This window comes from Falco punctatus, assembly GCF_963210335.1.
Source record: "Falco punctatus genome assembly, chromosome: 7".
Lineage (NCBI taxonomy): Eukaryota > Metazoa > Chordata > Aves > Falconiformes > Falconidae > Falco > Falco punctatus.
Window position 1 is genome coordinate 31,043,282 of NC_137587.1, and position 24,010 is coordinate 31,067,291.

Genomic DNA, 24,010 nt, shown 5'->3' on the forward strand with positions numbered 1-24,010 from the left:
TAGCACTAGTACGTAGATATAATGCAAATCAGAGTAAGCTCGGCCACACCATCAGCTGCAATTGAAACCACTACATGTGTTAACAGGAGCATCAAACCAAGACAAACTGTGTAAAATCCTAGTGATGCTTTAAAAACTATTTCAGCTTTCAAAAAATGACATAAATAAAAGGTTTCTTTGTGAGAAAAGATCTGGAGAAACAATAGACCATCATATCACAAAATAGTAATCTCCTGGATTGTCACTTCTAAAAAGGTGAATGCGTCAGAAATTTAGGGACAAGACAAATGTGCTTGACTAAGACTGTCCAGACAGCTCACATTAACTTTACTAAGAGCCATAGATATGTACATGTGAACACATTCATCTGCAAATGCACAGAATAAGCAGTGAAGAGACTGAGACAATTAGTTTGCTCATGAAAACCAAGAAATATACACCAATATTTGTGCAAATACAGAATGCACAGAAAAACTGAATTAAAAGGAAAACATGAATATATGATGGAGAGTGCAAAATGTCCTGCATCTTGGGTCATATGCAGTAACTTTTGCAGAGTTTACAAGTAAATGAAAAACAAAAAAGCACCATACTAAGACAAAATGCAGCAACTCCAAACATGAGATTTGATATGTGTATGATGTGATGGAAGATAAATAATTTTCAGACATCTGACTGGCCTTAACTGCAGAGGTCAGCCAGTGATACACAAGCAAAAGTAGCGCAACATCAGAAGGGAGTAAACAGTTTCTTTAAGATCAAGAGGAGAAAGGAGTGATGTAATGGTGAGAACAGAGTGAGATAGATTTTGGACCACAGAGAGGATGGGTAGCTTTCACATCAAAGTCAAGTAAAGGCTATCTATTAGGAATGCTCAGAAAACTTACGTGAACTCAGCAGAGAGCTGTAGGTGTCAGGTTCTGTATTGACAACAGAGTAAAACTGCCCTTGACACAATGGAGGGTGTCCTGCAGTAGTGTATTTCCATGCTGGGACTTAGACTCACAAAACTAAGTACAGGGAGCAATTCAAAGCACTTCAGTGTTGCCACAAGGAACCCAAAATGTTTTTGGAGCTGCAACCCTGCTCTACAAGAAAGGGAATGACAGGGGGACAGACGACTTATCTTAAAGCAGCCTTCTAGTATGAAAAGACAGCAATAGAAAATAATCTATGCAAACAATACAGACACCACTTTCTTGTGAAACATCAATGAAGCAGTGAGATGAACACAATATCTGTACAAACCCAACTGACTCTTCATACCCAGGTCGTTCTTTCAAGTATACCTCCGAATCAAACATTGATACTTGGAAAATGAGCTATCAGTTTTCCAAATACATTGGTACATTGGTACCTGGAAATGAGAAAAGTTCTTTACTGAAGCAAGATTAGCAAATGTATAATGAGCTAGGGTATGGATATCTGGCAAAAGTATTAAGGTGGTTTTAACTGCAAAAGATTAAGCAACAAAAATACCCCATATTTCCAAAGCAATGATGTTGACTCATGAATGGGTAAAGCTGAACAGGCAGATAAAATTGCTAAGATTTTGTTAAGTGTCGCAAACCCCAAAGAAAATGGGCAGTAATCTGTTACCAGATAGAGGAACATTTTGAATGGTTCTCAGTAAAAGTAACCAGCACAATGGCTGGTAGTGTAGCTGGTACAAGCACTACTTCAGCTTGCACAGATGGAAGAGAATCACTTGCCAATCAGTAAACTAAAAGCACTCTGAGAACTGTGGGGTCATGTAAAAATCTAACTGTTTTGGGGAAAAAGGATAGAGTTACATTTCATGGAGAGATGAATATGTAGAGTCTCTACAAACGCGAGGCAAAAGCATGACAATGGAAGATGGTGAAATATTTGTTGTCTTGAGATTTGAACATCAGCTCTTAGAAAAGACATAGGCAGAGGGAGCACTCAAACCAGTACTGCAGAGACAGGACCAAGTGCCAGCGACTTCTTGCAGTTCCTGCAGACATGCACTCTTGCCACAAGTAACTTTGAAAAACTGTATGGTAAGAAAGCACGAAAGAGCTACTGTTCTAAACAGAGAGGGTAATATTCTCTGTTGCTAAGGGAAGTCAGGGCTTAGTTAACTCACCAATTTTTCATAGCGGATACACATATATATGGATACAGAATATGCCTCATGGTACACATTCATGGAATGATTGCTATATGAATTTATTAACTCCTCTCATATATAACTCCTTTCATACACATGATCTTCATGTTTAGTTTTGCTATTTACAGTCTAGTGATTACCATTCTTCACCACAGTGTGCAGAGATGTTCCTTCGCTAGCTTTAGGCACTGGATACCCTTAGCAACCCAGCATATGGTGTGGTGCCGGCTGATCTGGGTATTTACCTGGCTTCTTATGCACATGACATTTAGCCACTGGGCCGTTCTTCTTACTAATGTCCTTTCTTTAACTCAGTCTTCATAGGAACAGACAAGAATTCTTATTTTGCATTTTGCGAATATGCCAGTTTCGGGTAACAATTTAGCTCTTTCTGGGATAACAAAGTATCATCTGGTGTAATGAAAAGTCCAAAGCACTGGTACTGTGATAAGTCTTCAAATATTTTTGGCTACTAGTCTTGGATTTTCACTCCCAGGCAAAATGTACACACATCACAAATATAACTACAAGGTAATGGCAACACTTGTCTTCTGCCTCCTTGGTACCAAGGAGTTTGAGACTTAAAATAGTGATGTGCTTGCCGCACGGATAGTATTAGATAGACAGATGGTACACTGTTCTCACTTTGCAATCATACAAACCATATTTCCATGGACATATGTAGACAAACACATATCACCTATTGCCCGGTAGTCAGTGTGTGAATACAAAAGGTTAACTTGCTAGGTGTGCCCTGGTAATTAGAGAACTGTCAAGTGTTTTCTGCACTGCTGAACACATTGGTGCATGCTGATGATTTTCTAAGTTTTTTTAAATATATCTTTCTCTTTCTGTTCTTTTAATAATTCCTGCTGGAATGGAGAAATGTAGCAGAAACTGATGTGCATGCAGAAGAGACTTCCTTCTCCCTTACTGTTTATATATATGGAACTTGGAAAGTCATGTTCCTCTCATGCATTGTAGTTGCTAACTTAACTAGCGGCATATCCTATAAATGAGGTCCAATTTTCAGGGGAATTGCTACATTTCCTTTGAGGCTTCTTCTAACACAGAGACTCATGTTGTAAGTGTCCTAGTTTGTTCTTTGTTATTCTTTTTTTTTTTGCATTTAAAGATTCAATCAATTTTTAAGTCATTCTCAATAGTGGCTGCAGTGATAATCACGTTTGGTTTAAGCACCTTTTTCCATTTAACTTTGCCAGGATTATACGACTTCCTATCCCAACTGTGTAAGCTCTGTGGCAGTTGTTTTGGTCCCTTTCATTACAGCTAAGCTTGTTTCAATGTGATTTCTATTTCTTTATTTCTGAAATGTTACCTTTATTAAATTTTTGCTTTCTTAGATAAAATACGAAACAAGCATTGCAGAGGTGCATAGGGAAATCTACTGTATAAACAAGCAGTATCTTTTTCTACAGATATGGAAAGACTCTTTGTTTAGGGAATTCCTTAGATATATGAAGGGAATGAAATTCTGCAGTTTCTCTCCACACACACTCTATTGGTTTTGTTAGGGCTTTTCCAAATAAAAAATCAAATTTTAATACTGCATTATTACCCAGAAATTATGTTGCCAGTACTCTACAGAAGTTTTCCTTAATTCCCACTTCTCTGAAATGGTCTTGTTATACAATCCTCAAAAATTGTCAAACAGAGCACTGGGAAGACTTGGTGAAGCATATTATCTTTGATTTTTTATGTTGCCCTGTGTACAAATTTATCTAGTCAGATGGTGATTTCAGAAGCCTGGATCCATCACAGTTGTTAATATCACCTGAGGTTTGCTGAGTCTTTCCTTTCATGTCTCTCATCTTGTCCACAGACAACAGTTTCCAAATTGATCCAAAGCAGCTATTCCTCCTGGAATGACTGTAAGGAATAGTTGGATAATGATGATTGGGCAGAATTCATTTATTACTCTTACTCTTTTCTGCAATGTCATCTCTTTTCTACAGCTTGCTATGGTGTAAGGAAAGGATCTGATTCTTAATAAGCAAAAAAAATTAATAAAATCCTATTGATTTCTGTCGGTGCTGATTCAGGTTCTTTGCTCCATTTTAGTCATAACCTTGTCAGGGTCCTGATCACAATTGGTGCATTGAAAATACAGATAGTGTTCAAATGCTGAGAGCTGGAACAGTTGCTGAACTGACAAATGAATCCTCAGGTTTTATGTTCTTCAAAAATTTTGTAATATGGAGCTGGGAGCCATTCAAAGTTTCAGTGTTTTGCTGGCTAATGAGAGCTTTTTATTGCTGTTTGGTTGTGTGTATGTGATGGTATGGACCAAGGAAAAATATCAGCCTTTTTAGTGATTCTGAGTCCCATCTGTATTCTGCAGCATGGAGCTCTTGTTCTCTATGTGTCTTTTGTGGGAAAGTATTTTAATTCCTACTGGAATTCCTACTATGAAATCACTTTTGGAGAAGCAGAGAAACCAATACTGATGCACAGACTAATGCATCTGCCTTGAGGCGATGCTTTGTTTTTCTTTTTTTTTTTTTTTTTTTGGCACAGCTGGCCTAGCTCAGCAAAGAGAAGTAAGATGTTAAAAAAGGTGAATGGTTTCTTTGTACCTTTGTTGTCATAAACAAACAAACAAAAATTACTGAAGGATCAAACTCCTCTAAGTTTCAGGATTTAAACTAATTTCCAGCTACCTGGAGTCTCTTGTTGAGACTCAATTTCTTCAACCTTGTTTTGCAAGCTCCAGTACTAATTGGTGCTCAAGATACATCCTGGACTAGGTGGATTTTGTATTTGTTTCCACCTGCAAAACCTCTCCCTATCTTTAATAAATTACATTCTTCAGTCCTTTGCATTGCTGGATGATCATTAATACTGATTCTTACTAAGCCTCTACATACACACACACACACATACATATTTACAATGTCCAAGTTACTTTCATTTTACTTGATGGAGTTACAGAGTGATCTATTGAGACATGACAGCGTGCACGTTGTAAATAATTCAAGAGTGAAAGAAGCTGCATGAGCCTTCAGAATAAATATTGCACATCACCTAAAATCAGATAGACATTTGATTTCACTTCCTTAAAATTCCTTAGGTAGCAAACCAGGTATGACTGAGAAGTTTAAAAGTACAGTTGAGCTAGAGCTAAAACAGGTCCCTCCTCTCTAAGCCCACTTCGCAGTAAAGTCTGAGACTGTAAAATGTTTGACTTGCTAAATAGTACTATATTTTTAAAAATATGATGATGCCTTAGTACCTTTGAATTCACTAGAAAAATCATGAGCATTCATACTAGCCAGATATTTTATCATGGCAAAGAAAAGATTTTCAGTGTTTTGGATTCTGTGGTAATGATTTTCTTGTTACAGCCTTTTAACAGCCTATAAGTAAGAAAAATAGCAGCTAGGATACTTACCTGTTGTAAGTCAGCATCTGAAAACCTCTGGTGAGTGCGCCAATGCTCAGTGTCTGTCTGTCTGGTCCCAAGTAACTCAGTGTAATCCCCTCCACAAAGCTCTGAGCCAGGGGCACTGTGTCAGTGACAGCAAAACCCAGTCTGGGTTCCCTGTAGCTCTACTCACATTAATTTGTTCATCTGCCTGTTGAAACATGGGAAAAAAGTATCAGACCCTGGGCATGATTATTGTTCTGTGAGTGATTTTAAGTGGTTTTTTTTCTGGATCACTGGCTGGCTCAGAGACTTGACAATGAGCTGCAAGACTTTTCTTCTCTTAGGACTTGGTCCAGGGTCCATTTGAGTCAGTGAGCAACAACTCAGATAGAAAGACTGAGAGAAACAGAAAGGTATCAGGCAAGGGATGAAATGGGTCTTTGTTCAGGAAGGGTACTTGATGTAAACATTCAAGAAAGAGTAGCAGTGTATGTGCTTATTAGCTTCCTAACTGCCACAAACTGTGCAGCAGTGCAAATCCCGAAGGTTGGGGGTTGCTGCATTCCTACTTCAAACAAGTGGCATGACAGGACGTCTGCCATGGCAGCTAACACAGCTGTGGCACATGGTGGGGTAGGCTGTGCCAGCCATGGAGCAGAAGGAAAGCAGGAGGCAGCCTCGCTCTGGAAGCTTCTGATCTGTTCTGGGGGGACAAAACCAACAAAAACAAAGCTGTGCCCTTTCGCTCAGTTTTCATGGCAAAGCCACAGCTAAGCCTTTGGAGATTTTGTGGGTTTGCTTTGCATATAATTAAAAAGTCATTAATTAGGGTTAATTTTAAAAGTGAAAATAAAATAAAGGCTAGTTAAATCTTCCAGAATACTTGCCGCCTTTTTTTTTTTTTTTTTAAATTTAATTTGTTAGTTTGGAAGGTTAAGATAGGAAATGCAGTTCAGTTACACAATAGTTTGCTATGTAACATTCACCTCAATGACCCATTTAATTTCCAGCTTATCAACCATCTTGATAATTTGGGCAGGAAAAGTATGATAGATTTCCAGCAGTGAGAAAAACAAACTGCATAAAACACAGCCCCTCTTTTCCTTTGCACTGTCAATGCCAACAGCATAACTAATTCTGAGACTTCATCAGTCACAAGACTAAATGCAACTTGATACCTTTTTTACATGATTGTGAAATGGACAGTAGATCGGTTTTCTCTGATAAACGTTTAATTAGCTGTACTGTTATTCTAGTTCAAAGAGAACTGACGTTTTGGTTTGGGTTTTTTTGTGTCTAGAGAATTGTATAAACTATCTTTTATCAAAAGCTGTGGAGTGAATATACTTTGTGATGACCATTACAGCCTGTCTGATGCCCTGATGCTCTGTCAGCCTGTTGTGAATTGGCCTGGCTGTTCAGTTCCATGTGCTCCGAAGCCAGCTGGGTATGGGTAAGATCTGCTGCTCAGAGTTTGCTGATAGCAAGGTCTCACCAGTGTCCCACGCCTCAGTAGACCAGTCCCCTCATGCTCCCTCATAGTTTACTTAAGTTGTAGGCTAAGTGGATATCTCGTTTACCATCTGACCCCCTGCTGAACCCTCCAGGAGGAAGGCACTTTTAGTCGTGCATGGTTAAATCAGTGGTTCAGGCTTGTAGGACCTGGCCTGCCCTCTCTCCCCTCAGGGTGCTCCTAACGTGCAGTGGCAGCTGTTTATCTGCACAGAGTAGACTGGCAAGTCTCTGAACAAGAAGCTCTACCAGTAATGCTTCCATGTGAAGAAGACAACCATTGTTCCAAGAAGAAAGACGCTTGAGAAACTGAAAGTCAGTAAAAAGCTCAGTTAGTCCCAAGGGCGACCCTTTGAGCAGGTGCTGGGCACCCTTCCTGAGGAAGGCACCTCTGGAGTGGATACTATAGGCCACCCTGGGCACCAACAGCCAGGTGTTCAGCGTACAAGTCAAACCAGAGCTGTCAGTTTGCTAGAGATGCTAAACCACACTGCCAGTCTGCAATGACAGAACTTTTCTAGTGGCCAATGATGCTAGGAACCATTTTTCTTTTAATCATCAAGGCAATTTCCAGCCCTAGGGAGAGGTTTTAGACATCTCCCAGGACCCTTCCTTTGCCCACAAGTGGAGGTACAATGGTTTTAAGCATCATCTAGAGAAGACCAACTAAAGCTCAAGTCTCTAATGTTCTGTTTCTGAATCTGTTCTGAATAGAACTTTTTGTGTAGCACATTTAAATGTACTAAATGTTTCTGTGGTCGGTTTGCTAATGTGTGAAGTGAATATGATCTTCATTACAGGAGGGTTTTTTGAGCTTTTCTTGCCTAACACATCGTGGAACATTGGATTTCCTTTGTTACCTTCCCTACAAACAACATACAGTTCAGTAACGCTAAGGCTGTGTAAAGTCGCAGGATGTTTTATGATGTGAGCACAGGCAATAGCCAAAAGTTGCTCCTTCCCATGCTTGAGACAGGTAATTAGGGTATTTCAGGATGATGTATAGTGACAGATTGACAAAGGTATGCTTTTATATTTATTCACAAGCATAATTTAATACCACTTCTGAGCAGAATGGTTCTGTGTATTCATGTGCATAACTGGAAGCTTTTTTTAATCTAAATTTTAAATCTAGCTGCATTTTTACTTCCACTAATGCTAATCTTCTTTTTCCTGTAGTCTGATTAAACTTTGCAAATATCTTGGATCACAACTCTCCAATGCTCACAGCCCACTGCTGTCAGTAGGGATTGATTTGTTTGAGGAAGCTGGTGTTGCTGACCCTTAACAATACCATTTCAGCTGCCTGACCTTGCCGATAACTAACTCTGGTGGTTATCTCCAAGAAGTGGCATTATCTCCTGTGTCAACAAGGACTTTAGTTACTTCTGCACAGGGGAACTGTTTTCTTGTCACAAGCAAAAAGGTGGCCCCTTGTCACTTACAAGAAAGCAATAAGTACAAACACATGCTCAGCAGCATCCCAATTAATTATACATTTTTAAATTTCAAGTTACCCCAAAGCATGTCTCTGGATTTACTGTTGGATGACTTACTTTCATGTTTAGCTGCCTCCTCACTCCATTGTTTCCATGGTAACACCTCTGAAACACTGCTTCTTTCTGAGGAGGTGAAATGTAAAGTGGCTGGAATATTTGAGTGTTTAAATATTTAAATGAAAACAACAAAAAGATGGTGGGGTGAGTCAGCCATGACAGGTAGGTGACACCCACAATAGCTGCTATTAAATTGGACCATGGGGTAGTACTACCTTTGCTGTTCTACTACAAGGTGAAAAGAGCAGCCAGCTGAGAGGAGCTGTGCTGAGCCTGTGCTATCCTGGTGCTGAGAGACTGCTGAGCATACTTATGACCAAGGCTAGCTGAAATAGCCTGCTGCTAACCTCTGCAAAGAGTTAGGAATAGCAAAGTTGTTAATTTGTAGGAGCGCTCTATTTATTATTTGCCAGTGATAAACATTTCTTGTTAAAATCGCAATAAATACTAATGGTCTTAGTGTTTTACTGTGAAGTCTGTTGGGAAGTTAACATGGAAATACTGTAAAAAGTGTTCCTGCTAATGCTTGAAAATACACCGATGTTTGCTTTGACCATGACTTTCCATTAACAGTAACGGACATCAGTTATGTGGGTTTGGAGGAGGCTGTGCTGCAGATGTGGCAGGTTTTGTAAACTTAAAGGGAGCTTTTATGGAGGATGTTCTTCTTAAAGTACTGCAGCTACAGCGATGTCTCTCTCCCCTGCTACACTGACCCTTTTCAAATTAGAAGTACAAGACTTGGTCTTCAAAGTGGATGTAGTGGTACTCATTTCCCCATTTTAGCTCATTTCACTCGCCCTTACAACCCACTTTGATTAAGGTTCCCTTTGTCTGCTTCCACAGATGGCTGTGCCTAGCCTACTTGCTTAGAACCATCTCCCTGTTCTTGTGTACCAAAGCTCTCCCTTCCTTCCCTTAAATGCCTTCTTAGACGAACACCTTTCCCCTTGCTGTTCTGAACCTGGACTCTGAACCAGCCTTCTCTGTATTCCCCTCTCTTGTCTGATTATAACAAGGAGCAAATTAACCCTCCTTCCTTATCCCTTCCACAGGAGACAACATGAAACAGCAATGAAATAAATGACCTAAATTCCTCATAGAAAACACTCCATTGAGCACTGTTCCTGCTCACTTGATTTCTCTGATTGCCATTTCCTCTAGACTGTCGCAGCACTCTCCAAACTAACCAGCTGCAACAAGGTCTTTTACCAGCTCATACCAGCATACTCTTCATGCCAGTCCCTCTGCTGCCTTTTCCTAGTCTCTCCTCATCCCAGGCATAGGTTGTCACTACTTCTTCCTCCTTTCTCTTCCTCGGCTGCTCTCTCTCCGTTGGCTGTCCCACCACTGAACCACACCAGCCACAGCTGCCCCTTATCTACATCAGCCAACCCACCGCCCCTGAAGCCAGCCCACAGATGTATGTTATCAATGATAACTAACCCACCTTCATTCCTCTACACTAGACTATCATTTTACATGATTCTATCCACTGAATTTATCTTCCCAGTGCAAGGTTGTTTTCTTCCTACTGTCTATAAAAAACCGTGATCTCTGCTAGCTTTACAGAAATAAATGGCAAGAATTCCCCTTCTTCCTGATCTCTGATTGACAGCTACAATTCCTCTTAGCTTTAACATGGTAGGTTTTCAATAGAATAAATTTTTGGGTTTGAAAATCTGTGGTCAGATGAGGGGGGGAAATTCCCAGAACTCTCCAAGCTCTGCTCACTAACAGTGTTAAAAAAAGATGCCAGCCAAAGTAGGACAAGTGAATTTTCTTAATGTTATTCACCATCATTTTATTTTAAAAGCTTTGCTAGGCAGTCAAACAGCAATTTCAGTATCAAGATGGATATTAAGTTTCAGAGCAAGCCCACTCAACATCAGGGAGAGCTGATACTGCCTTAGAAAAAGGGAATGAACAGGATGACCTCTCTGGGTTCCTTCAAGCATGTTCTACAAGCCTCTGAATAAAGACAGTTCTTGCATTTTCAATATTGTTGTTTCAAGGACATACATTTCTGCACTTGCTTATATAGCATTTGGAGCCTGCAGTTTGTTTTTTCCACAGTCACTAAGGATGAATGCTTGTTCTTTTCTTGGTGATTTTGATGGACTAATCTAATGAGGGAAAGGAGCTGCCCTATTGAATCTCTCAGCTACCCCAACAGGACTTTGATTGAACTTCTTTGGCCCCCAGGCTTTCAAGCACTGACACCATCTGAGGATTTCTGTGTGTGAGAATGCGCCACAGCTTCCTCCTGTGTATTCATAAGATCACAGCAGCCTGTGGTTTGGGCTAACAACACATAGCTGTTGAATATTTTTCTCACTGTAATGAACCAATGTTTGCTTAGTTAATGATCCTTCTCATTTTGAGGGACTTAGCAAAGGGTTTTGGAAACATCCCAGTGGGTATGAAAGCTGAACAGGAGTGTGGTTGATTAAGGTGTGTGAAGATGCGTGCTCAGTAGCTGTTTTGAATTTCACTTATTTCACAGACACACAAAAACCTTCTAGAAGGAAAACAAATGGAGAGCATTTTACAAAACTGAATTTAGATTCTTTATCTGGAAGAAGAACAAGATTATGGAGAACAAACAAAGGTGTTGTATAGTAGTGGAAGAGAGTGCTACAGTTAATCTGCAGAGCTTTGACCAGCCAGAATCCCTCACATTTAGCATTATGTCAGCTAACCTCGTTCCTCATAGTTATGGGTAAGCACAGTCAAATTTCCTCAGGCTTTTAAGAAAAAGGCTTAGAGTCAATACTAAGCTCAAACCCATGTGTAGATTTAAAAGGAGATTTGAAAAGGAGGAGGGAATTCCATTTACAAAGAGTGGAATGAATGAAAAATTTACACTGAGCCTAGAAGATCAAGAGGTGGGGAACAAAGTCATGTGAAGCAAACAGAGGCAAAGAATAGGGGAAGCAGGGAAGTAGGCAGAAGAGGAAGTAACTGAGGGCAGAGAAGAACAGAAAATCAGTGGCAAAATGTAAACCCAGTAAAATCAGCTGAAGCTGGGATTCAGTGGAGATAGCAAGCTTGAGAAACTGAGAAAGACAGAAATGGTATGTGTGTAGGGGAGGATATGCTGTGTAACAGAGTCCTCTAATTTAACCCCATTTCAGTATGGCTTTATGCATGTGCATGAGTTCTTCAAATCTGGCAAGCATTTAAGCAGATGCACATATCTCTGAGAAATCTAGTGGGTGTTAAACATAGATGCTGCAATGAGTTCGCAGGGCTTAGACAATACTGATTTAAGGAGACAAATACTGAGGTTCTTCTAAGAAACTCCCCTTTTTAGATAGATACAGATTGAAATCTTATGGGCAGAAGAAGATGACATTGAATCCTACTGGTCTGCATAATGTCTCTCATTCTGCCCTGCAAGAAGACATTTTGGTGGGCTTAGAGAAAGAATAGAGACAGTGCACCTAAATTAAAATGTGTTAACAGCACACATGGGACATTAGGAATCAACTGATCTTATTTTATTGTAGCTTAAAGTAGATCACATCAAGAGCCCAGATCTGGTTGGTACCTTTTATTCTTATTGTATAGCAAGAAGATTATAAGTAGCAGCCTGACCTCCTTCCTGGGCTTATGTGAGGCTGTTTATGGCATGCAGGATATGAGGAACTCTTGCTTGTAGTGTTCCTGCATACTGTGGGAGAATCCATTATCATTAAGTTATTATCATTAAACTCCCAAGTAGGGTCCTGGGTGAGTGTGTGGCTGCTAGCTAAGTGTTGAATGGGGGAAGTAACCACAGATGCTTATCAGAAATAGAAAGTAGCATTACCCAAGATTATTAAAGAGAAATCAGCATTAGGAAGACTGCAAGATATAGAACACAAGGGAGTAGTTGGGTAAGTTAAAGGAAGATGTGGTTCCATATTTCATTGTGAGAATGACAACTTCTTCATAGCATTTAAATTCCAGTTCAGAGTTGAGTTATTCATAGCTTTGGAAGCAAAACAAAGGTCTGAGTTAAACTACAAAAATAACTGTATTAAGGAAAACTTCTGCCTTTGAAGCATGCAAAAGCACACTATGATAACACAGCTGGCAACTGTCCACTAGAACTGGAAAATGAATGTGAGATAAAAATCTGAGAATGAGTAGAAAGACATTGAGGATCTTAGCACAAGAGTGAGTCCTGTGATGGGTCCTAAGTTGGAGCTTCTCTGTAAATCCAGTGGTCTCAGTTCAGGGTTTACCCATCACAGAGACTCTGGCAGAATCCCTCAGTACTGATGCCAACAATGGATCTGCTTTCTAAATTTCAGGTATGGTTCAGCAAAGCACCTTTTACCAATGCTTAAAAGAGCCACCCCGGCATATACTTAAGGAGATCTGATAGCCTGATTTGCAGGTCAACATTTAAATACTGATGTGCTAATATTTGGTTTTTTTGCAAGCTTCTATTCTCAAGTCATATTTATGTCTGCTCCTTTTCCAGGGACTGGGTCCTAAGTAAGCACTAGATTGCCCCCTTCTTGGCAGGCAGGTGATTATGGACAGCACCAAGCTAAGGTTCTCTCCATGGCTTCCTTGTATGAACCATCTTGACGAAATAGCAAAAGCAGGATCCCAGTCTCCTCCCTCACCAATGCCTTTCCTCTCAGTTGAGTTTTTATGGCTTATGGGAGATTTTCTGGGTTTTCTGGAGTGAACGTTGTTGGCTTTTCTTTGATACTCTATCTTGCAGACAGGGGGATTGATACTGGGATGCTGGTTATATCAGTTGGAAAAACTGGACTTGAACAGACTCCTAGGGCTGGTTGGGTGCCTGTCTATCACCTCCTAATCCCCAGGTCTTCGCAGCTGATGCCCTCTCAGCTCTTCTGTGCTGGAACAGTCTTCATGGTCAACTAACAGGGTCTCAGTTCCCAGTTATCCTGCTGGGATATGGCCTGCTGCTGCTGCTTTTCCTGGTCCTTTTAGAGGATGCCATAGAGAATTAATCCAAACGTTATACTTCTCCTTTGACTCTCAGCAGCATCAATATTTTCTTCCCAGATGAGCTGCTTTCATGACTCTCCTATGAGACACTCCCCTAATTCAAAGCCCTTCAGCTGTTAATCAGTTCAAGATACTAATGTACCTGAGATGAAACCCAAGCAAATTTGGCAGTACTAGATGAAACTAGTGTTAGTCTGTGCTTCTAGTGAGATGTTTTAGTGTGAGACATACACAAAAGTTAAATAATCACAATGATAAGCACAGCAACAAGAAAGAAAGTTTGTTTCTCATGTCTGGCTTAGGTTAAGACAGTAAGTGCTATTTAATATTTTCTTCCTCAACACTTTGTTTTGATGATATTTCCCAAATACCTCTAATTTCCAAAGCATAATTCTTTCAGGAGAATTCCTAGCCCTAGTCCAGAAAACGTGTTGTTCTAATTGGAGTGAAAAAAAAAGAGAACATTCAGAGTATCACCAAACCACTCACTGTGAAGGCATCACCGAGAAAACCATGTGTGTCTTACTCTTTCCATTTTTTCTTCTTCTTCTTTTTTTTTTTTTTTTTTTTTTTTAGACAATTAATGAAAAGATCCATTGAATTTACATACAGTTGTTCTGGTTGCAGTAAGAGATAGCAATAATTTAAGATTTAAAAAATGGAAGTAAATTTCTCTAATGCCACCTTATGCAGAAAGCATTTGCTTCTTTTTTGCCTTGGACATTGTATCACCACTCTTTCATACACAGCATGGATGTCACACAGATTCACCTCTGTGTGAATGGCTTGAACGTACTCAAACAGAACCTCCAGACGCAGGTCCTGCCTGCTGTTGGGGGAGAGGTAACTGAGAGCTGAGTTCTGCAGTGCACCGCTTCACTTTGAGACATCCTAGTTACCTGGTTACCTGACACATTTTCACAGGAAACACCAAAATAACAGTGATTTGGAATTCTGTTCTGAAAGTTTAGTATTCAAGAACAATTTTGAGGCTGCCTTGTAATCACCAGACTGATTAAAAATGCTAATCAGAAGCTTGTATGATTAGGAGATTAGTACTGTCTGAACTTTGATCTGCCTCATTTGTGTACACAGGGAGGGAGACACACTCTCATGCTGAGAACTGCTTTCATGGGTACAGATTTCTTTTTTTGTGAAGGATTCACAAAAGATTTCATCGCTTCTTTCTTTGTTGCTTCCTGCTTTCAGTTCCTCATAGGGATGGCCCCAGGGTTTCTATAGTCACTAACTGTTACCTCTAAACCACACAACTTTTTAACAGCCAGAAAAGGGAAAAAAAAAACCCCTTTGTCAAAAAAGGCAATATTATACTTGCATTGCTGTAACTACCCATGTGCTTTGGTTTGAGCCATGTGATGTTCATATGACCTGACAGAATTAATGAAAATCCCTCACATGTGAAACTCAGGGCCTCTAAAAATGCTTCACTTCCATGGTCTTTGTGTAAACAACCTGTAGACACAAATATGGAATATCCGTGAATCAAAGCTTCACCTCCAGACCTAAATTTGCCTCAATTACAAACATGTCATTGCATGTCTTAATATCAGTAACTCTTCAGATCAGGAGTACCATGGCTTTGAAAATGTCTTCAGTGTAAAAAGCAGGTAAGAGAATAAACCTGGTAAATACAGAAATCACAAGCAACCTCCATCAGCTGTGGGGAGAGACCCAACCATCAGGACAACCTCTCTGAAGCCATGGCCCTGGTCTGCCTTATTGGTGAAGAATATTATAAACTTAGAGTGAGTGGATACTGTAAAAAACCCTAAATCTCTGCAATCCCTTCCAGTGTCACTATCCTTCTATTGCTAGACAAAATGTTCATACAGAAAACTGCAGTCGTGTCAGCACCGCAACTCTTACACAGAACAAGGGCGTGGCAGACTTGAAGTTCATGTTGACACTCAGAGTGGAAGGGGAGGCTTTAGTCCCAGAAAAGAGGCAATAAAAAGTCACATGAAGAATTAGATTTCAGGCATTATGACAGCTGACAGGGTATGCAGTGGCATCTAACTATGTAGTGGCATCTCTACCCAGGTGGTCAACCAACCACTTCAATGGAGCTTACAAGGTCTTCCAATGAAAAAAACAGTCCTGATCTAAAGAGCTTCAGTTGCCTTTATCCAGCTTCCCATGCCTCTGCTTCTCATTAGCCTGTAAGTTCTTTCAGCCAGGGATGGCTTTCATCTTTCTGGGTTCAGCTGTGAGATTTCCTGCTTGGCCATGGAGAGAAATAAAGGGACATAAACTGACTTATACTCTTCTCTACTACCTTTTTTTTGGTAGGCAAGAGCTTTCAGAGTTACTTTTCCTCTCTCAGCAGCTACAAAGCGAATGAAAGAGACAAGACTGTGGTGTGCCATTCTTCTAACAGGTAGTTGTTTTCCCGCTTTAACATTAATCAGGAAGTCAAAGGCTCATCAGAGCCTAGGAGCCCCTGGAGCTTGAACAGTTGAGGCACATCAATTTCGGTAGCTATGTGTATGCAAGCAAGCAACAAGGTCAACACTAACGCTTCCCTTTGGTTCTCCAGCTTGAGTAATCCCTTTCAGACTTGAAACAACTGGGCAGCCTTCAGCATGAATCTAAAGCAATTTCGCATGCAGTATGTACCAGAGCACCCTGAGTACTGTGCTGCTGCATCTCACTATAGCAGATCTAACTCATAAACATAAGAAAAAAACCCGTATTTGCATGAAGATGGGAAAACAGAGGATTAATGGTATTTTATTTGTGAAGATTTGCTCTTGTAGCCTAGGATGTTTGATTATAGCATGACACTATTAGAAACAATGCCAGATATGAAGCGTTGTATGTTCTGAAGCACAAGAACACACATGCAGAAGGAATCACCTGAAAGGCCTTCCATTGTAGACCAAATGTGGTATTGAAAAGAAGATCAGATGAGTTAATCCCATTTTGTCTACATGTGCTTCCTCACACACACAGCATTCCTGGAACTCCCAGAAGGAGCACAGACCCGATGCCTGTGCTGTTGGAGGAAGCTCCCAGAACCGTTCTTGCTGGCTAACAATAACCATTTAATTAACGTAAATACCAAATTTTAGTTAAAAAAAAAAACCCACCTGCTTTGGGACAGCCTGGAACTAACTGCTGTTTCATGAAACGGGTCATTCACTTTGTGGTCCCGAACACCACAGGTTCGTCACAGCGCAAGCTACGACGAGCGGGGGCCAGATAAGCGCCATGTCCCTCCACAGAAGCCCCTCTTGGCACGCATCTGCTAGAGACAGGTGGCGGAACCCAGAGCCCCCGCCCGCCGCTCCCCGCCGGGCTGCCCGCCGCTCGCCCCGCAGGCGGCGCGACCCGGGGCTTCCTCCCACCGCCCGGAGGGCTCCCGCAGCGCGGGCGGCGCCCCCCACCCGCCTCGCCCGGACGGTCCCCGCCCGCGGCAGCCGGCGCCGCCGAGGGGAACGAAGCACGCAGCCCGCTAATTCCAGCCCCCCGCCCCTGAGGCGGGGGAGGGGCGGGTGCGCGCGCGTTGCCATGGGTGCCGGAGGAGCACCCAGAAAGTTGCGGGAGAGGGGCGGGGAGAAGGGGCCGGGCCAGGCCGGGCACTCGGGGGAGCGGCCGCCCGGCGCCGCGCTGAGAGCGCAAGGGCTCAGGCCGGCTACTCCCACCTGCCGCCAGCGGCTGGCGGCGGCGGGAGGGAGGGAAGGGATAAACTTTAAACTTGGCCGGAGCGGGCGGGGAGCCGCATGGATGCCGCCGTCCCTCGGCGCTGACTCGCCGTCCGCGGCACGCTGTGGGGCGGCCGCCGCGCCGCTTCCTCCGCCGCCGGCCTCGGTGCGTGCGGGGCGCGGGGCTCGGCCCGGCCCCTGAGAGCCGCCCCGGCCTGCCGCCCCCTGCCGCTGCCCACCTCGGGCGTCGGGCATCGGCTTCTCCCCGCGCTGCAGCCCGCCCGACATGGAGCCGCCCGCGGGAAGCCGCCAGGAGTGATCCCCGCTCCGCGACCGACCTGGCCGTCCCCTCGGCGCCTGCGCTTGCTCCCATGGAGCGGGACGAGACGCCGCTCGCCCCCCCGAAGACCATGCTGCTTATGCTGAGGAAAGTTCGCAGGAGGAGGGAGATGCTGCTGCAGCAGCTAGGCTTCATCTGCGCCATCCTCTTCTTCGTCTGGTGCATGTCCAGCCTGCTCTCCAGACTGGGTGAGTGGCTCTGGCGGCGGGACCGGCGGGCATCAGCAGCGCCGGCAGGGCGGCCGGAGCGGCCCCTGGGCTGCAGCCCCGGGGGTCCCGGGGGCTGGCGCGGTCGGGCGTCCGCGGCCGTGCCCGTTCCGAGCTGGCCGGTGGCCGTACCCCGGCGGGCGGGGCGGGAGGAGGCTCCGCGCCGGGCAGGTGCGCGGCCGCAGCCCCAGGCAGAGCTGGCACCGGCGCCGCTGGCGACTGGTGGCCAAGGGCATCCAAGCACCGAGCCCGCCCTGGCGACGGCCCGCCGGGCCTCGGGGGGCTGCAGGTGCGGAATCCAGGGGGAATGGGAGTCAGCTGCGTGCCTGGGAGCGGCCCTGAAGTAGTTTGTTCCCCCTAACGCGGCATCAGAGCGGAATCCTCTCCAGCCGCCTGTGGTCCCCTCGGCAACTTCAGACCACCTTTCGTTTTTATCCTCTAGGTTAAACCTCCATCAGCTACAACTGCTGCTTCTCTCCACCACCCCACCATCCCCAAGTTACAGTGTGGATTTGACTGAAGATTCTGTCTTTTAGTCTTTTAGGCAAGGAACAGTGCTAATCTCATGTTTTATGGAGAGAGTCTGTTGCATCCTGTGTGCGAGTGCTGTGTTGGTAAACTGATGCATTTATAATTAACTACATCGTTCCTATTCGTGGTTGGTTTTTTTCTCTACCCCGCCTGCTGGCACAGGTTGGACTGTAAGTGTACGGCTTCAGGCCCTCTTCCTGGAATATGCTTTGCATCCCTCAGATAGGAAGTCTAAGGTTGCTGGGACAGCACGTGGGTCTCTAGGTAGGACTGCTGACAGACCTTGAGGATTTAAGAACAAAATCGAACTAAGCCCAGATCCTATGCCCACGTTTAATATAAGAAAATCAGATTTTGCCAGAACTAGAGTGGGTCATCTCCTTAAATTAAAGCTGAAGTTAAAATGTGTGATGTAGGGAGGAAAAAATTGGCAGAACTTGTCATACTTTATAATGCTTTTGTGCTCAAATTATTGCCTGGGCTGTTTGAGATGTATCTAGGATGGCAACAAACCATCCGTATAAGAATGAAGTGTCTTTAGACCATATTAGCATATTGCTTATCTTTAGAACTTTCAACTTTTTTTTTTCTTGTGATTTTAGGGTATACTGTTGCTTGCTTTATTTAGAACTGTTTCTCATGCCGATGCTTTTTTTTTTTTCTTTTTTCCTTTTTCCTTGCACCAGCTATTTACTTTCATAAACTTACTGGTGTGTGAAAGCAAGTGATTGGGGTATGATTATGTTTACGTAGTTTGAGGGTGGTGTGGTTTTTTTTGGCAGATAACAGTTTTCCAGACTTTTTTAGGTTTACATGAAAAATGTCATGACTAATGAAAGTTTTTAATCTCCTGGGTTATCAGCTAAATCCCTCATAACCTAATTTTTGATGGTATGCTGCATCAGGTAGGGTTTTTTTCAGCTGGCTAATTTACAGTTTATTGTATCCATAAACACTGACCATCTGTTCTCTACGTTTCTTATAATTGTGGCATCAGAATATTTTAGCAAATAATTTAGCCAAACAAACTTCTAAGCTAGATTTTTTTTTTGCAAGAGTCACTGTAACAAGGCAGGCCTTATTACATGATGACTGAATCTAAACTCCGAAGATCATCCATGGAAGAATTTTTGTTACTATAATATGTTCATTTGGAATTGATAAGGTTGAGATGGAAGTGATTTAATTAAGAGGTTCTATTCTTCCTTTGATTATTATAATTGCATACCCTCCATTATTACAAGTGCTCCTTCTGTACTCTGTTCAGCAAGTTCCATTCGGAATGCTTCTGGAATAGGAGTTCAGGCAAAAGCTCTATTGATTTAGAAAGAAGTTTGTTTTTCTTGAGATGTGGGATTCACAGTACAGTTATTTTTGATTTTCTTTGACAAGTTATGCAGGGATTGGTATTATCAAGTATACCCAATACCAAAAAGATCAGCCCCTAGACTCAGAATAAACCAAAATGTAACTGGAACATGTCCATATGAATTTTTATTTTTGAGAAATCAATAATGTAATATATGCAAGTGCAGATGACTAAATGGAAGTGTGATTGTTGCTCACATCAGCATATCTGGGTCTGGTTTCATCTACAGGAACTGCTAAGTGTTGAGTTTCACAGGGGCAGGCTTCAGCATTTGCTTGCTGCAGAATATTTTCCTGTTCTGGGTTGCAGACAGGTGTTCTGACAGCCAGAACAAGCTAACAGCTCTGATACTGCACCTTTGTAGCTAGTTTCACCCTTTGTGGCCAGGAGCACCTAGCATCCGTATGTTGGCACGTGTCCCAGTCACCTTGATTTTGCGGCATTCACAAACTGTTCGCACCCCTTGCTAGTGGGGGCATATAGTCCAGTTAAGATGGTGCAGGAAAAAGTTAGTAACAGTGGGCATAACCTCTTTCTTTTTAATATAGGCCGAGAATCAACTATTGCGGACAGACGTGTTTTGCCTGAGATATGGAGGAATAGAAGGTTAATGGCATCACCTAATGGGACACATGAACAAAAGAACTGTACAGAGCCAGGTAAGATGGAGAAACTTTGTGATGTCTTATTAAGCTCTTGAGATGTATTGCATAGTGCTGTCATGACCAAGCTGCAGTAATGTGTTAGGGTAAACATAAAAGTGTTTTAAAAAAAAAAAAAAAAGTCAGGACTGTTCTGTGTAGAAATAAGGTTTCTTGTGCTATATAATGCCATGACTTTATCAAAGGTAAAAAGTTATTTTGACTTTTGGTGATTTTTCCTGTCTGGCTGATGAACTGGTAATATTGCATGGGTGGTGCAATTGGTATGTTGCACTGGTAATGAGAGGTGTAGTCTTGAAACTATGGGTAGCTAAACATGCAGTGTTTGAGATACCATCAGAGCACTGTAATTTGTGTTCATTACCTTTATACATTTTATCATGTTTTGCTAGTTTAATGACAAACTATGTATTCAGAGTAGGAATTTATATTGTGTGCAGGGGGATGATGAGGTAAGTAATATGGAAACGCTGGAATCCATTTTACTTCAAGATATCTATGCTGGCCAGGCAATAATAATTGATTGAGGACAGGGATAGATGATGCATTTTAGTGTCAGTGTTAGTCCACAATGCTTTCATCTTCCCATCTGTCTTTCCAATGTGTATTTCCTTTCTTTTTCCTTGCCTCTCTGTGGTTTACAATGTGTGGGAGATGAGACATTTTGCCAATGGCACTAGTCAAATTAAATTAAAGTTCGGATTTTTAATTATTTTTTTTTATTTAATATGACTCTTTGATCAACTTTTTGATGACAGCAGAGTCTGTGCCTTCTTGCAAACGGTGAAAGCATGGATTCTGGGATACTGTCGGACCCAGGCATTAGAAGGGTTTGAAGTGGTACTAACCCCACTCTGTTACATGTTTGTTGTAATGCTGACGTGCCTGTCATACAGATTGAGGATCAGTGTTATGCTTATGCATTTCTGAGAGAGGAGTGGAAGAATGTTGTGCAAAGTATGTGTGTCCAAAAGCTTTAACTGTATCATTTGATGTCCAAGAACAACTCTGTGCTTCTGTTAAGAACTTCGTAGGTTAGTTTGCTGTTGTCTCATCTGTAACCTTATGATCCTGTTGATTTGTCTCTCAAAGTTGTTCACAGACAAGAAGATGAAAATGAGCTTTTGGAAACATTAATTATTTTTGATGAATGGTCAGAAAATACTGTTCTTTCCCACTCTTTCGTTTTTCTCCACATATGTGGATGCATCGATGTGTTCAAGCATGATCACATACTTGGCAGCATGTTTGGAGCCAAGCCACAAAATTGTAGAACCTGGATCAGAAAGGTGCCCATCAAAGTTCTTGATGGGGATTTCCATTTAGTATGAATGAGAACTTTTTTAAAATTATATGATAAAACTGCCAAGGGACAATGTATGCTTACGTGTAAATTGGAATACTACGAGCAGTGCTGGCTTCTCCAGATGCTTAGAACAAGTAGCTCAGCTCCCTCCATTTCTCTAGGTCTGTAAGATTAGTTTAAAACAGTTGGAATAAATTGATACAGTTGGGTCATTTTGATATGCTTTCTGAAATTCAGGTGGTTGGAAATGCACTTTTCTCTGTAATTGCAAGAGCTGGACGCAAGAGAGGCCCAAATATGCCTCAGGATATGGAGATTTTAAGAAAAGTATCATGAGACACATTAAATTCAGGAGTTCTAGTCACAGTGCTGGAGTTAGCCTTTCTTTTTAAAGGTGTTTCTTGTTAAAACATAGATTTACAGATCAAATGTGTCACAGGATTGCAATAGTAGCATTTTTCAGGCACTTCCTGTTATTCTGCAGTTATGTACAGATTATTTCTCTGTATCTGCTGCAGCTGAAGGGGGGCGGGGGTTAGGTACTGCAAGAGTGGCTAGATGTAAGATACCTGCAAATAAAGGGAGCATCTGAAAATAGCTGAAATTGACAGGACATGTTTATTGGACAGGAACAGTTCTGTAAGAACCCACGATTGTTGTTGCTCAGTAACATGTTCTGTAGATTTAGTTTCCTTGTTTTGGCTTTTTTTGGGCGGGGTAGGTGGGGTGTGGAATTTGGTTTGCCTTTCCCCTCTCCATTCTTGTCCGGTAGCTACAAATTAAGATTTGCCCTGTAATGAGAAGAAGGTACTATGACATAAAACCAGTCAAAAAGGAGTAAATGGCATAGCTCATTTCCATGGGAATGTAGCTTTTGTAACCCCATGACTACATCTGGAGAAAGTAGTCCCAGGACTTGATAAAGATTGCATAGAAAATTGGTGAGAGAGTGTAGATATTTGGTTGGAATTTGCAAGTTTTCAGTCATGCTCTTATCCTGATGTAATGAAAATTTCAGGAATGTGCTGTCAAACTCTTCAAATGGCTGGATTTTATTTCTGGACTTTTTTTCTTTTTAATCTTAAGATAAATAGTTTATATGTATCTATGTTGTACGAATACAGTGCTCTCTGTAGGCTCCTTTATGTGAAGTATTTACTCTTTCCTATGTCACTTCTGTATGTGCCTTAGGCACTAGGGGCCCTACAAATGCATGGGAGTGTGTATGGTATGTAGCAGTTTTCTTATGTTATGTGGATGTTTTTCTATGTGTGTTTAGGATACAAGAACTTCATAATACCTTGGGAAATGCAAGTTCTTGCTGCGAGGCTGTTAATCCTTTGTGTCATTGCAGTGTTATTGCTGTGCTCCCTCTTTATTAGCTTCCCACACAAGTCTGCAGCTTTATTTCCCTTTTCCCAGAGGCATCCAACAAAGTTAATTTATTTACCACTTCACCCCCTTTTCTTACTTACATGCAAATAAAAAAAAATCCCCAGTTGTCAGAAATTGCAGCTATAGAAGTTTATAAGACCATGAGATCCATGCAGTTCATCAGTGGTAAGGAAGGCTCACCCTTGGTAATACATCTTGGGAGAAAAACTCCATAAGCTTCTAGAAGTAGTGTTAGAAGCTTGTGGAAGCTGTTGTCTGCTAGAAGCTCACATAGCCTACACTGTCTGAGATTGTTTCATTTACTGAAGTAGATCACTTTGTATTGTGTTATTCTGGAAACATTATTAAAGCTTCTGGGGCCGTTGTATCAGAACAGAAAAAACTTTGAAGTCTTGGCAGTGCTGCTTTAAAAAAGAACCCTGAGGATCTGACAAAGGGAAGGAAAATATATATATGTGTGTGTGTATATATACATATATATTTGTGTGTGTATGTTTATATATATAAAACTAAAGGAGAAAGGTTTTTCTAACATTTCGAGGTTAGAGGGACTGATATTCATCAGTATCTCAAGAGATGCTACACATTTTTTCTGATAGTAACTATTCTGCCGTGATATGGATTTATAGATACTATTTACCCCATAACAGCAGCAAAGAAACTGTAGGTCAGCTCTAGGAAGGAGGCGGAGCACTTGTGAGTGCCAAGCCAACCTCAGTTCTAGTCTGGACTAAGACCAAATCCTCACCAAAGTTAATGTGTTGTGTAGTGTTTTTCCATTAAAGATCCTTCCTGGCTTGAAACGTGCCCTTTGTTGGAAGCTACTTTGCTATGAAAAGGGGCAAGTCTTTATATTGTCCTGGAGTTGGGCTTGGAGGGCTTGTAAATTGTACATAGAATGCTTTCGTGGGAGCCTAGTATTTTTGAATTATGACATTTACGTTTATTTCATATTGATCAATTCTCTGG

General features: G+C 41.9%; 1 protein-coding gene and 1 long non-coding RNA gene across 6 annotated transcripts in view; one reads left to right on the forward strand and one right to left on the reverse strand.

The window, feature by feature from the left end:
* Positions 1-306: 306 nt before the first annotated feature.
* LOC308067615 lies at positions 307-17,001 on the reverse strand. The gene is made up of 3 exons (XR_013929675.1): positions 16,678-17,001; positions 5,547-5,730; positions 307-4,024 (listed from the first exon to the last, which is right to left on the reverse strand). It is a non-coding gene; the product is annotated as an uncharacterized lncRNA (long non-coding RNA).
* A 172-nt stretch (positions 17,002-17,173) lies between these two features.
* SLC24A4 (solute carrier family 24 member 4) overlaps positions 17,174-24,010 on the forward strand; it is a 109,621-nt gene continuing 102,784 nt past the window's right edge. For 2 of the 5 annotated variants that reach the window (XM_080396724.1, XM_080396725.1), the window contains exons 1-2: positions 17,174-17,760; positions 20,227-20,337. In XM_080396724.1, coding sequence (XP_080252850.1) covers positions 17,604-17,760; positions 20,227-20,337 — 268 coding nt within the window. In that variant the 5' untranslated portion in view covers positions 17,174-17,603. Of the gene's footprint in view, positions 17,761-17,785; positions 18,323-20,226; positions 20,338-24,010 lie in introns of those variants that run through there. The other 3 variants (XM_080396722.1, XM_080396721.1, XM_080396723.1) reach the window with 3 other exon arrangements.